We start from the raw sequence: 15145 nt of genomic DNA, 5'->3' as shown, positions 1-15145 counted from the left end.
ACCTGACCGCACACACGCGTTGTACGGTGTCCACGCGCAGCTTTTTTGACACAGCGTCGCACCTTCTCTATGCAGAGAGAAGGCGCGCAGCTTCGCATTTCCGCACGCGTTTTCTTCTCCTAGGGAGAGGGCACGACACCGCCTGAAAAAGTCATGCGCTGACCGCGTGCGGCACGTGCGTGTGAACAGGCCTCCAGAGCGTGCCCAATACAAGCCATCGGCACCTTCTCGCTACTGATGACGGAAATGCGCTAAAGTAGCGATTCTCTGGCGTACACAAATAACTCGTTGTAAGCAAGGAGAACTACGTAGGCTCTGTCGCCAAGCGGTTTCGTGCCACGCGCTGAGGAGCGAGAGCTCGTAGGTTCCACAACGGGCAATTGAAGTTTTTATTATCGTTTATTTTTTGCATCCGTTAGTATATAATTAACAATGTCATAAACACGAAGTAAAGACATCAATTCAGTCGTGGTGTACATAAGCATAAAAATATTTGTTTTAAAAAGAACATAAGTTTTATAATACGTTGACTTAACGGCATAACTGGCGTAGCTCTACTATTGAGCAAGAATTCACAGTCCAAATAACTGCCTATATAAGACATATTGTTCATACTTTTCAGCCATTTAGCATTCTTCTTTCTCTCAATGTTTGTTCTATCAGTGTTCTCACCATCTCTCACATATTTTGGTGGTGGATGTGTTCAGCTTTGGATTGTTGTCCCTGAATCTTAAGGCGACATGTAGGCTCGTGCCCAAACGCATACCTACGTGGATATCTGGACAATGAAGGAGAACATGCTTCGTCGTTTCCTTATTTTTGTCAATGCATGAGAAGTGTCCTCACTGAATGTCGCTACATAACTTCATGTTTTAACGCTGCCCGCCCTCACTTCATACAATAAAGCACTTTTCCTCAAACTCTCATGCAATACCACACCCATAGCCCATCGTATCAGAATCTTATTTCATATTTCAATTTACAGCCTCGATTGCGGCCTTCCTGTGAAATAGCCACGTAGGGCGTCTCACTGTCCCGGAATAGTCCTTGAAATCGCAGCCCGGCTTGTCGAAGAGTTCCAGCTCTAGGCTTGACTGCTGGCCCGTACCACATTTGCGGCAACACGTGGGCACGAAAAGTATATAGAAGGCTCTCCACAAAATCCACAAAATCAGGGCCTAAATGCCTTTGACAGCACTTTTACTGCTCACAATGATTCTATTATGAGGTAGCTTCATGAGCACTGATAGCGTAGGTTTCTGAAGAAACACCGCCATTTGGTCTATAATGAGGGCTGCAGTGTGTGCTTCCTCGCAAGTGGTAGAAAGCGGTCTAGATTAAGAACAACTTGGACTTTGAGAGAAACATTCGTAAGATTGCACACTTTTTTTTCAGTTCGCCATCTCACAGGTACCTGATATTAGCGAAAACAGGCGTTATACTTGATAAGCTGCATGAATACCCAAACAGTAAAATCATGCAAGGTGCCAGACTACCAATCTCAATGGTTGCTCTCATGTATCATGAATGAAGGTAACTTTTTTCAATACGGGTTCTGAGTTGCAACTGTTTCTTTCTCTTTGCAGTCGACGCGAAGCAGCTACGAAAATGGTGAGTGTTTTTTTACTTCAACATGACTCTGCATTCACGTAGACAATTTACGTGCATCCTTTAACCTACAACTGCGAAATCACGTCTGCTCGACTTGGCTACAAAGACGCTCATATGAAAACCAGTTTACCCATTGTAGAAATGTAAACATGCGTAGTCATGCTTCTCTAAAAAAGAAGGAAAAATACTACAATTCAACATCTTATTGTTTACTATGCAATATACATTTCATACATTATTTAGGCTGTTAAGTCGGTTTATTGAGGAAGCACAGTGTTTACAGTACTAAATGCACCACTCTTAAAACACATTTTGCTCTGCCGCGGTAGTGTAGTGGCTAAGATACTCGGCCGCTAACCCGCAGGTCACGGGATCTAATCGTGCCTGTGGTGGCTGCATTTTTTATAGAGGCAAAATTGCTGTAGGCCCGTGTGCTCGGATTGGGGTGAACCAAAGAACTTCAGGTGGTGGAAATTTCCAAAGCCCTTTACTTCAGCGTCTCTGTTAAATATATAGTGGTGTCAGCACATTAAACCCCACATATCAATCAATAATCTTAAACACATATTCAAAAAAGGCCTTCGCATAAGATTCTGCGTTAGTAGAATCAGTGCTTTTTCTTAAACACTTTAAATATGGGAGAAGAGTTAAGCTTTCCGTTAATAGCCTTGTTTGAGTTAAAAGCCTAACAGCTTTCGCTTAGGATTTTCCTGGAAGCAGCATCACTCTTTTTAACACTCTTTGTTCAGTTTTCAAGGGGTAGTATGTTTTATGACATCTTCATCCTACCATAGTTCAACCAGGTTTACAAAGGAGACTTCACTTACGATTCAAGTATATTGCAATACGCCTTCTATTAAACACTATTTTTAACGCCTGGGGGGGCGTTATGGTTTTGATAGTCATTTGTTGATACCACATTTATAAAGAAGTCAACAAAGCACCCTTCACGTAACGATTTCCGATCCGTTGCACCACTACTTTTCATTAAGCACTTCTTGTCAGGCTATGTATGGTAGATTGATATGTGGGATTCAACGTCCCAAAACCACCATAGGAATATGTGTGACGCAATAGTAGAGGGCTGCGGAAATTTCAACCACCTGAAGTTCTTCAACGTGCATCCAAATCTGAGCACACGGAACTACAGCGCTGCCGCCTCCATCGGAAGTGCAGCCACCGCAGCCGGGACTCGATCCCGTGACCTACTGGTCAGCAGCCGGGTACCTTAGCCACTAGACCACCACGGCGGGGCCGAATGGCCTTTATCTTTGCTTTGTTTTTTGAAACTTTTCAGGAATAAAATATGTTCATTTATTCATGAATCACTTGCAGGACATTGTCACAGGTCCCGTTAATTAGGGAGGCGATCGCCGGGCTAATTCCAAGGCCCAAAGTATCGGCCTCTCGAACCGCACCACGAAAGCGTGGAAAATTTAGAAGTGGACCTATTTGGCGCGCCAGCGGACGCCTGCTGTGGCCCAAACCCAAAGAACAAGTCAGAGCCGAGAGTTGATAAACAAAACAAAATTATATTCTCAAAAATGGCAGATCAAAACAATACACAAGTATGCACACTCCACAATAGTTGAGTACAATATGTCACCAATAAAACATCGTACTACACAGTACAATCAGCCACACTCGAGACAACGGACACAGACAACAATATGCACTATAATGCAGTCGCATGCATTGAACAACCAAGACCGTTGAAGACTAAAGAGATAGAAAACCTATACAGTCCAAAGTTCTTGGAACAAAAGTCTGGATGACACTCTTCCGAGAATCACTCGCTCAAAGTCCAGCGTTGTTGTCGTTCCACTGCCGCTGAAGTTTTTCTCTTCCAGGAAACCTCTGTCGTTCCCCTGCCCCGAAGTTTCTCTTCCAGGAAACCTCTGTCGTTCCGCTGCCCCCGAAGTTTCTCTTCCAGGAAACCTCGCCGAAGTTTCTCTTCCAGGAAACCTCGCGTCTTAAACTGGCCACTCTCCACGCTTCAAACTTCTTTGCCGGAAACACGTCGGCTTCACACACGCAGCTGTTTCCACGCGTATTCGCTCGATAGCTGTAAACACACACTCTTGCCTGTAGCTCGAGTCGTCATTCTCAGGTGGAAATCATCTTCTTCTCCTGCTTTGTCTCTACGGACAAAACCTTCGCCGACTACATGGCGAAATCCCTACGCGCTCTGGCGCTAACTTCCGTCTTCTCCTGATCTCTCATCTCGGCTGCTCGATTAAATACCTTCCGCGCGAGATTCCAGAAAGTTCTCATCCTTTCGCCGGCGCGATACGCAGCGAAGGCTGGGGAGAGGGCGAGACGGTTCGAAGGTCGTCCGCGACGGATGACGCAACCCGGCATCACCACGCCCCTTTCCATCTAGAAAGTTCCAGTGCTTGCTCGGGCGCCGATGAGAGGAGGTTCGTTGGCTAACCCACGCTTCCGAGGAAGAGAGTCGCGCGCCCGGGGAGTCTTTCGATGTTTGTTTTCTTTTTTTTATCGTTGGCCTCGCGGCTCACTCCGGCGTTTTGTCGCGAGAATTCGGCGGCGCGCCCTTTTTTAGCGCTCGTTCTGTGACAGACATTGGGTCGGCAATGCACACAATATTGTAGAAAAAATAATTAGGCAATTACCAATAAGCTGCAGCAGAGTAAATCTCATACGACTGCACTTCGAACCGTACAAGCTAGTTCGACGTTGGGCTCGCTCAGTTACAAAGTTGTCCCCTGCACCATCGCGAACTCCCCGCACCAACAAGCACGGGCTGAAGTCGTGCATATCTCGTACTTCAAGATGTTTGACTCACGTTAACGAGCCTGAAGACTAATTTTTTACTTTCTTACTGGCCTTTCTTGCTTGAGCCGATTGTTCATTGTGCTATCTTGATTTGTTCTTGTTACATATTGGATGCGTTTTCAGAGGGGGGCATCGTGACACCAGGGGCTCGATTTTTTCAGTTCAAACCGACAAAAACTGCAGGAAATAGACAGCTGAAATCGTGCCTCAGTATTTGAGAACGCTATCGTTTCTAAGAGATCATTTTGTTAGGATTGCGCAAAGGGCACAAACACTTAATATTATTCCAGAGCTCGCACGAGCACAAGTGACAACAAGTGATAACATGACCACATCTTTTATTATCATGTGTTCCCCACGTGATGCAGAAAAGATGGCCTGTCTCAGTGATGATCACTTGATCGACTTCTGACGCTCTGTTCACCGCTATCGTGCCAGTACTTAACGCCGTACTCCAGCTTTGCGTTTACTGGTCAGCGGTTTATCCAAATAAACCGTTTTATTTTTGACAAGCCATTATTTTTTGAGAGTCACGAGCACTTGACAATATTTTGTGTCTTTTGTGCTGATGCCGCTGAACCTGATGGTCACTTTTGGATTTTAACAAGGCATTTAAGCCTTCATACTGAAAATATATTTACTATTGGGTCCATATCATGTAGCGCTAGTGTGAGCAAACACGAAGTCCACTGGATAAAAACACGCGATGTTATGTGGAGTGTACCTCCTTCCTAGAAGGCGTCAATACGGATATGAAAAAGAAATGTCACCAGCCTTGGACTTCGCATTAATGATGCAGCAGCTGGTACACTATGGCCCTACTAGCATACAGTATTCGAATGCCCGCAGCTGGAACATCCTCAGTCGTATTTTTTCATGCTGTACTTGCCACGTGTATCCACACTCGTGGCAGTTCGCAACAACTAAGCACTTTTTGCGGGCTCAGTTAGATTTCAGATTACGGGTGCGCGTAATATTGTGAAAGCAATCATACTGACACTCTCGGCTAGATTTCGCCGCCAGCGTCGGCATCGATGTCATGCACAGTATATACAGGGTTTCCCACGTAACTTTAGCCAGAATTAGAAATATGCCGGCACACGTGATTAGAACGTGACCAAATGCATCTTGCTGACAGTTGCCGGGAGTTAGTCAGACTATTTTTGTGTTCTCAAATCTTTTTTATTAGATCTGTTTAGTTAACGAACTTTTAAAGGAACAAAGATGTATCAAATTTCAACGAAGGAGTTGTAGATAGGTTTGAAAACGTCCAATTAAATAGTTTTGAACTTTATATCTGTTAGGTATTAGTGTTTTTCTGCTGATTGCAAATGCCCGCGAAATACACAAAATGTACCACATGACAAACCCGCTCGCGCGTCAGTTCGCATCATCATTCTAGTGCTCCCCAACGTTCTGCGTACGAACGACACGCTTTCCTCGCACCAGTTCATGACATGAATAAGTCGTCACAGTAGTTATCGTTCTTGTGGCCGATCGCAAAACGTGTTCATCGTAAAGCCGCTACCGCCATCGTTGCAGCCCTGCCGAGACAGCACAATGGGGCAAATGCTATGGTCGTTCGTACGCGGAACGTTAGAGAGCACTAGAATCATCGTCATACTTGTTTTATTTCGCAGAAATTTCTAATTAGCAGAAGAACACTAATACCTAACAAATATAAAGTTAGAAACTGTCTAATCGAACGTTTTGCAAACCAATCTACAACTTTCGCGTTCATATTTTAGCCATCTTCGTTTCTGTAAAAGTCAAATACTTAAACAAATCTAATAAACAATTCTTGAGAATACAGAAAAATAGTCTAACTCCAGTCAATGGTAAGCAACATGCATTTGGTCACGTCGTAATCGCGTGTGGCGGCATACTTTGAAACTCGTGATAAATTTACCTGGGACACCCTGTATATGAATACCAAAGAAATAAAAAAATCTAGAAGAAAGACCCGGCGCTGGGAATCAAACGTGCGACCTCCACGTCGTGAATGCGTGGCGTTAAAGGGAGACTAAAGTGAATTAGTAATTTACATCACAGCAAAAGCTCAATGGATGACAATATCTAAATCGACAATGTTATCAACTACAGTGCTTTACATACCGAGAAATTAAGGTAAAAGCTCAAGAACACAAGTGCTGCATTAGGACATTATTAAAATGATCCCGTTGACATCAGACAGACCGCCTACAATTAATCACTAGTATTTGATCTATCTGCACTAAATAAAGACCATTACGCGCATCAAGAGATGTAACAAAATGCTCCTTGTTCGTTTCTGTTTGATTCATTAAAAAAACGCCGGACCTTACTATGGGCAATGGCGCAAGTAGTTAGAAAATTCAATTTTTGCGTAGTTACACTGGACATGTGGTGGCATCTAGCGGGGCGCAGTTAAACCAGAAAACGTCCGCCATGGCCTTCGAAGGCAGGCGCGTGCGCCCGCAATCTCGGAGGCCATTGTTGTTGCTGCTGAAGCTCTCGCTGTTTTCGGTCAGCTGCAACTAGCGCAGTAAAGCTAGGCAACATTGTGCATGAAGACAGTAACGTGAGCTGGTCCGGTCGGTCCGCTTCTTGAGGCTTGTAATTGGAAGTGCGCTAACCCGATGCGGACCAGTAAAACGTCATTTGATTTCAAAATACGCCCTTCTTTGGAACAAAAGTAACACTATGAGGTTTTTAGAGCACTATTTCAACAATTAACGTCGACTTAATAGCTCCCTTTAGTTTCAATTTAACCACTAAGCCTCTGAGACGTACCCCCTCTAACGTTTAAACGGCAAGCTATTTATATATATCACTTACCGCTGTTGGCGGGTATATCGGGGGGGGGGGGGGCAGCTGTGTTTTCAGCATTATCAGTGAGATGGTGCAACGAGCGCGCAGCGGCCCTCAATTCTCACGCGTACTTTGGCCCGCGAAGACGAGGAGAATGAATGATCTCTCGAGCGCCCTGATCTCTCGGTGGAGAGGACCATACGTCTTGGCTGGCGTCAGACTTGACTGGAACAATTTTGTTGTAGTTACGGGGTGCACAAAGGTCACTGCAATCATTGCACAGCCTCCGTTCGCGAAAAAGGCGCGCTTTTCAGACACAGCGAAGTAACAACTGAGACACTTATTCGCGTTCATCGGTGTACCTGTAAGTACGTTTCGTGCGTCATTTGCGCGTAAGAAAGTCGGGGAACGTTTCTATCTGCTCGTCATTCTGTGCATCACCTTCCAATTTGTTGCAATCGTGTTCATTGCTTCGCTTTAACGGCAAAGCTGTGCCTTTTTTCATTTGATTTCCTTTTTTTACATATCTAGCACGAAGAGACTGCGAAGGTAGTGTGTTAGTTGAAATTTTCTGGCGCCCTCAATACAGCGTCTTTCATAATGCTATGGTGGTTTTGGGGCGATAAACTCCGCATATAAGTCACACATTGTACATAAACTCTGCCTACAGTGATCACGAGATAGTGCCTATGTAGTATTTTTGATTTCATTGCACTATATATGCCAGTGCTGGCCAACATAGCTGTTATTTAGCATCACGAGATACATTAAAACATTGAGGTAGTATTCGGTGGTGTATTTTGAAAGTTATTCACTTTTCAGTCACCAACACTCAGTACAAGTCCACAGTACTTCCAAGTTTGCCCTGATTAGCCTACACCTACCGGCGTAAGCCATTTCTAAAGAATGTTCTATGCTTCTGCCTGCAGGAGAATGAACACCGCAGGCCAGAATATGCCCGTGCCAATGAATAAGGCAGGGGAGAGGCACATCGTACGCAAGTTAAAACTTTCACAACAGTGCAGTACAAACACAGCGTAACGCAGTAGCTCCTTCATCGGTGCTGTTTGCGCAAAGGGTATAAGAGCCACGGTTCACGAACTTGCTCATCTACCATCACTAGTAAAATTTGCTTTGCTTACGGTGTTTGTACGCGGGATAAAAGCGCAGCCACGGTGGCCGAATTCTCGATGAAGGTGAAAATGCTCGAAGTCCTTGCAGTTACATTTGTGCACACATCAAAGAGCCCCTTGGAGTCAAAATTTCCGGAGCCCTCTGATATGGCGTCTCTCATAAAAGTCATAATCATGTGGCGATTAATTGTGTCACGCCCAACCCCGACAATTACTATTATTGATAATATCCTGCGCTCCAGCGCGATAGCTCCAGCGCGATCATTGGCCGTCATTTTCTCAGAAGTGAGAATCTAGGTCAAGATTGTTCAACGACTTCTGGCAACCATCTGTATTTCCTAAAAAATATACACATATAAAGGTAAGATAGTGAAAATACATTAATATCCAACACGAAGCGTGGAAACTTGGGCAAGTTGGTAGGACATAACTGAATGCAGGTACAGCGCAACCTAGAAGTAGTTACTTCGTAACTACGGAAGCGCTATTTTCTGTCCTCGTTTTTTCGCTTCCGTAGTTGCGAAGTAACTACTTCTAGGTTGCACTGTTCCTGCATTCAGTTATATCCAACACTTTATGAGCCAAGACATATAGCCATCAGACACGCCACTGTTATGCATCTCAAAATTCTGACCATATCGTGTTCTTTAACGTGCACCGAAATCGTACTCGGGTCTTTGTAGCTACGCCTTCATCGAAATCCAACTGCCTACGACCTCTTAGACAGCAGCCGCACACCATACCCAACGCTCTGCCGTGGAGCTCAACCGATAGACTAGTGAACTAAATATGAGTAGCCACAGATTAGTAGTGAAGGACGCTTAGGAAGGACAATACTTGTGAATTCCGTGCCCTCTCATGATCGGCCTTAACACGCCAGCAAGTTTCCGCGGAAAGAATCGCCATTTCCTTAGCTTAAATTCATTGAGAACACATTTACAATAAGATTTACCATGTGCTTCTGTTATCGCAGTTCTTACGAGCACCATTGTCGAACTGTACCTAACGATAAATTTTGTGAAAACGAAAACGAAAACTCAGATACCATAAAGGATGTAAAGTGATCTGTTGCCATTTTTCAAGTGCTTGTTTTGTTTTTCAAAATGAGTTCATTGAACTTTCCCAGGGTTTGCTGAAACGTGCAATGAAGAGAATTCTTTTTCTTAGCCTCTAAAATTGATTCCGATTACACATAGATTTTCAATTTCTTTCAGGCACCAAGAATTCTTAAAAGACTGTCCTAGTGGCTTTATGACAAAGTTGGTAAGTATAAGCTGCTTCTTTATTGCAAGTTCTTAGTGCTCCACGCAAGCCACTGTTTATACGTACTCACAAATGTGCCACAACGTGCAGCCACGACCAGACTCACCTGGAGCGAGCAAGTGGCTTCAGAAAACCTAATCGTGTAACCCGTCGTTTGACAACAAGAAAAAATCACTCGCTATCAGGAGTTCCCTGTAACCACGTTCTCATTTTCGCATTCCTCCATGCCTGCTATTGCGTAGGAATATAGTAAAATTCAGGTTCTTTTCATGTTGAGAAGCCAGCTCTTTCAACTCGGTGCCGGAGACGCAGCACATTTTGGGGTATAACAAAGTGGGAGGAAGAAAAGTACTGCGCTTTGCAAATTGAGGCGATTGACTTGCTGGTCGCTTGAATAGGAAGTAAAAGACTGGAGCAGTTCTATTAGGGCAGAGAAAAAACTTATATTTACAGACTGTACAGAATTCACGTAAGTACGGACACTAAAGTTACAAAAAAGAAAATACTTTGGAAATGAACTGTCTTCTGTAGGGCGATCCTATTGGTTTCAGCAGAGCCGATGAATATTTTTGCCTAAAGCATGGTTCAGAATGCCTGGCGGAGCTACGGGGCCTCTTCTAATTCCCTCGATGTCCCGTACTTACACAGCGTGGTCGGCAAATTGTCGCCCGTTTGTCCTCCGATAGGCCAGTACACTTGGTCAGTCAAAAACCCACCACAAGGACGCCACCTTCGTGCACATGAGAGCTCATGCATTCTGTCCGAATAAAACAACAACCAAAATATAAACAAAACAAAATTAGAAAAAAGTCATAGAAGCAAGGGCAACCTCAGCGCACAAACATCTCAATCAATCAATATATCAATAAATCAATCAATCAATCAGAGTTTATTTTCAGCGCAAAAGACAATCAATGGAGCTTGGTGGGTACACACAAAAAAGGCACAGATCAGCCTTGACAGGGTCCGTACCCCTGAGCTTGGCAAACATTGCATTCATAGTATATAGAAATACATATAGGATGGGCACATGGCAGTTTTCTTCGCTGGACCAACATAAAAAAGCTAATGAGACTTAGAAAAAAGCACAAATGAGGCAATAAAACACACATATCAGTTCTCTTCACTAGAACAACATAAATTAGCTAATAAAACTCAGAAATGCACACAATAAAGAGAAAACAAAATGTACGCAAAAAAGAAATAGGGGGAGGGGAGAGAGACTCACAGACACTTTTATCATTATACAGATTCGAATCAGGTACGTTGAAGTATTACGTATGTTTCTCGGAATTATTAAGTAGTAGCGGTCACTGGTATTTCAACATCTGAGTTCTGTAATTTTTTCGCCTTCTGGGTAACCTCCAGACTTCACGGACTGTCAAAGTACGCACATTTTCAGCGGGAGCTATAGCGTGGACAATTTGGTTAAAAATGTGTCGTTGTTTTTTGTAGCCAACCTGTAATGTTTTTTTTTAATTGTGCGATAGAGCTCTTCTAGATGATATAAGTTCAGAGCCTTGAAAATTGGTTCTGTGTGGACATTGTATGCGGCACGAATAGTATTTCGAATAGACTTTTTTGAAGTTTTTCTAATTTATGAACCCTGGTTTTGGTAGTCGTGCCCCACGAAAAATCACAATAAGGTAAGTTTGATGAAAATAATGATTTTAAATTAACAATTTTACGGTATGTGGCAGGACATAACAGAATTTAGATAATACCCCCTACAGGTTTTGAAAGCTTATTTAAGGTGCCATTCATTTGATCTGTCCATGCCATATGCCCTTCAAAAATACCTCCCAGGTTTCTAGCAACGCGTGATAATGTTATAGTTGGCGTACCTAACTTAGGACTGTTTGTGATCTTCAGTGCTTTGTTCTAAGGCCGAAATATTACAGCTTTGGTTTTAGCCACGTTTAGGTTCAAAGAATTAGCGATACTCCAAGTGTGAATTTCATTTAGGACGACGTTTCCTGTTTCTATGAGGTTTGATGGGTCACGTCCTGTAATAAAGGTACTTGTATAGTCTGCGTAGATGATAAATTTAGTAAAAGAACAAATGTTTACTATATCGTTCACGTATATATTAAAATTTTAGCAGATCCACGTAACTGGGAATCGACGTTATGCGAAGCATGCGTAGGGAAGGTGACCGTGTTGCAATTTATTTAATGAACGACACGTCATGAAGTGGCACTAAGTATATGTGAAAATGTTGTACGCACAGACAAATGTTGAACAGTTGCAAAAGTTTATATAACCAGTTGTTTGAACTTGGGCAACGATGCCATCTGGAACCTACGTATTAGCAACGCCAGAAGCCGATAGGAAACGGTGGTGCTCGCGAGGATGCTGGCCCTGGACACTGTTGCATAAATCAACTTCGGCGCATGGCAACTAACAACAATTGACGTTAACCCGACGTGACACCTGTATCAAAGGAGTACATATGTAATGTTCATAAAATTAGGTAGGCAGCACTGCAACCACTATTGATGTTTCATGAGGATTAGCGTCTACTTGAAAAGTAGTTTCGACACCTGGTGTAGCTCTGTGGTAAAAATGCTTCACTGCCATGCAGAATGCTTTGGTTCGATTCCAGCTGGGACCCTGACATTTATTTTTTGCATTCGTCGGGTCGACGCTACTGATGTCGGGTATTTTTTAGCGATCACGTATTAAAATTGCCCATGTGTGTTCTGGTCGTTCCTGGGTAAATACCAAGTGTCAGTCACTTCCGGCACATACCCGCATACCAGCGGCACACACTCGCCCGTGGGTATGTGCCACTGTCTGGTTGGAAGTGTTTGACGACGTACGCGACGCGACTGTGATATTATCTATGTCTTGACCAGTGCGTCATAATCGTAAACCGTCTTACCCTTCCATGCTAATTTTGGTTGACCCCAAGTTAAGGAGGTGACCACGAGAGCACCCAAACGTAAGCGGCTAGATAGATAGATAGATAGATAGATAGATAGATAGATAGATAGATAGATAGATAGATAGATAGATAGATAGATAGATACGCTCGAAGTCGCCGAATTTCACTAAGAAATGCTTCGCATTAGGAAAGCAATGGACCCAAAATGCTACCCCGAAGTACACGTGCCTTATTTGGTTTGAATTCAGACACAAAATCATTACCAGTAACTTGATGGCAGTGATGAATAAAGCAAGAGATCATAAGTTTTAAGAGATCACTTCTAAAGCCATAATGCTGCAGTTTCTAGAACAAATAATCCTGGTTAAATTAATCAAATGCTTTTGAGTAGTCAATGAATATACCAAGTGTACAGACATTATCTTCAAAAGACTTTAAGGTAAGCTCCTTTTGGCTCAGAGGGGTCGTCTCAGTTGAACAATACTTTCGGAAACCAAACTGGCAAGGCGTAATAATGTTATGCTTTGCTAAAAAACTAGACTTACGTTATATATTATTTTTTCTATATACATTTACAAAAGACTGCAATAAATGAAATTGACCTATAATTGGATATAATATTGATGTCACCACCTTTAAATATACCAATTACCTTTGACATTTGTGGTTTCTTGGGAAGTGTGCCATCAGAAAACATAAGGTTAATAACATGCTGCAGCGTTGGCGCGATAATGTTGATTACATATTTTATAGGTCGGATCTACGAATCGTGAACATCCGTACATGTACTATTTCTTAGTGACCAAACTAATGTTATAATTTTATGCGCAATATTTGGACAAGGATGCGCTTTTTCATATTGGTGCTGTTAAGTAATGAATGCAGTTTTGGTCATGCTTACTATTCACAAGTGATGTGAAATAGTCGTTGAAGGAATTCGCCAAACGTGCATTCGTTAGCACTTCACTGGTAATAATTATTGACCAAGTATATTGTTTTGGGGAGTCTCCGTGCAGCACACTGTTCAAACGTTTCCACATCAGGTGTGGCTTTTTAAGCACGTCGGGGGTAAAAACATTGCTTAGGTACATTCGTTTTGCTTCTCGGAGCTGTTTACTCAACTGGTTTCTGAACAATAGTTATAGCGCGAGAACAGAACGACGACCAAGAGACAAGAAGGACGCTCTGTTCTCGCGCTACAACTATCGTCATGTTATACCAACTCACCCAAACTGCCACACTTCAGGTTTCTGAAGCGCTTAAAAGTGTGGAAATCTGTCAAGGCTTTTGTTTTTATAAAGATCTGATACAGCTTGTCTTTTTCTTTCATGCTCTTGAAATGTTCTCCCGTGACCCATGAATTGCAGGCTTTCAGAGCTTGTGTCAGAAGTTTAACAGGAAAACATTGTGCATATCCTGTCTTAAAACATTTAACAACGTATAATAGAATCAGAATCAAATTTTATTGTTACTACGAAGTGAAGTCATTGCAGACAGTATACAGAAGGAGGTCCCGTAGTCGGAGACTGAATTGGGACCTCCTGTGCATGATGAACATAAAAACAAATAAAACATAGCTTCGACAGGAAGGGAAAAATTTCAATAATCATAATGATATGGGTGATCAAGCACATTCATAATATAAAGAAACCATGTAAACATGAGATGTAAAGAGAAAAAAGAAAAAAATATAAATATATACACACATATATACACCATACATATATACACACATACATATACACATATATATACACACATATATATACACACATACATATATGTGTGAGAGCATGCTTTAGGGGCTATGAGAATGAAGTGCTACGTGTTGTATTGGTTGACAAAGAGCTTTTTTAATTCTTTTACAAACGAGTGTGGATTCATTACTTTTAAGATGAATGGAAGTGAATTCCATATGGAAAGTGAGCTAAAATGAGCGGTTTGTTTGCCATAGTTAGTCCGGGCTTTCGGTAAGATGAAGTTTTTGTGGTAAGCAAATCTAGTGTTGTTGGTGTTAACAAGTGAGGAGGATGGGATGATGGAAATGGGAAATAGCTCATTGATATGCTTGGATAAACATATGACTAGATTATACTTAACCATATCGCGCACTGTAAGGATGTTGTAGCTGTAGAATAGTTGTTTTGAATCGGTGTAATGTGAACTAGAAGTGACTATTTTAATTGCTTTGTTTTGAACAGTCTGTAACGGTGCGAGGTGAGTGTTGTAGGTAGTGCCCCAGGTAGTTATACAGTAGTTGATGTGAGAATGAATAAATGCGTAGTATAGTGACAAGAGAATGGAACGTGAAAAAAAAGGGCGAGACCGAATGAGGATGCGTATACCATAAGACAGCTTTTTCTTGACATCTAAAATATGAGAGTGGAATTTTAATTTTCTATCTAATTTGACGCCCAAGTAAACACAATCATTACTAGCGTGGATTGAATGATTTGGGATACTAATTGAGGGATCCGTTACTTGCGATCGCTGATGTGATGAAAAGAGAATGAATTTGGTTTTTTGAGGATTGAACTGTAATTTGTTTAGCTTACACCAGTGTAGTATATTGCGAAGATCTGTGCTTAGCTTATTTATTAAACAGTCTATGCTATTATCGGAACTAAAAATCGTCGTATCATCAGCGTAGAGCAAATATTTACAG

The 15145-nt window shown here is 42.4% G+C and overlaps 1 protein-coding gene across 1 annotated transcript in view; it reads left to right on the top strand.

The window, feature by feature from the left end:
* The window catches only part of LOC119161633 (frequenin-1), a 1172367-nt gene that overhangs the window by 248666 nt on the left and 908556 nt on the right, over window positions 1-15145 (top strand). The window contains exons 2-3 of the mRNA XM_075881058.1: window positions 1587-1611; window positions 9545-9593. Coding sequence (XP_075737173.1) covers window positions 1587-1611; window positions 9545-9593 — 74 coding nt within the window. The remainder of the gene's footprint in view (window positions 1-1586; window positions 1612-9544; window positions 9594-15145) is intronic.

The sequence above is a fragment of the Rhipicephalus microplus genome, chromosome X (genome assembly GCF_043290135.1).
Source record: "Rhipicephalus microplus isolate Deutch F79 chromosome X, USDA_Rmic, whole genome shotgun sequence".
Lineage (NCBI taxonomy): Eukaryota > Metazoa > Arthropoda > Arachnida > Ixodida > Ixodidae > Rhipicephalus > Rhipicephalus microplus.
This window is presented reverse-complemented; position numbering and strand designations above follow the sequence as displayed.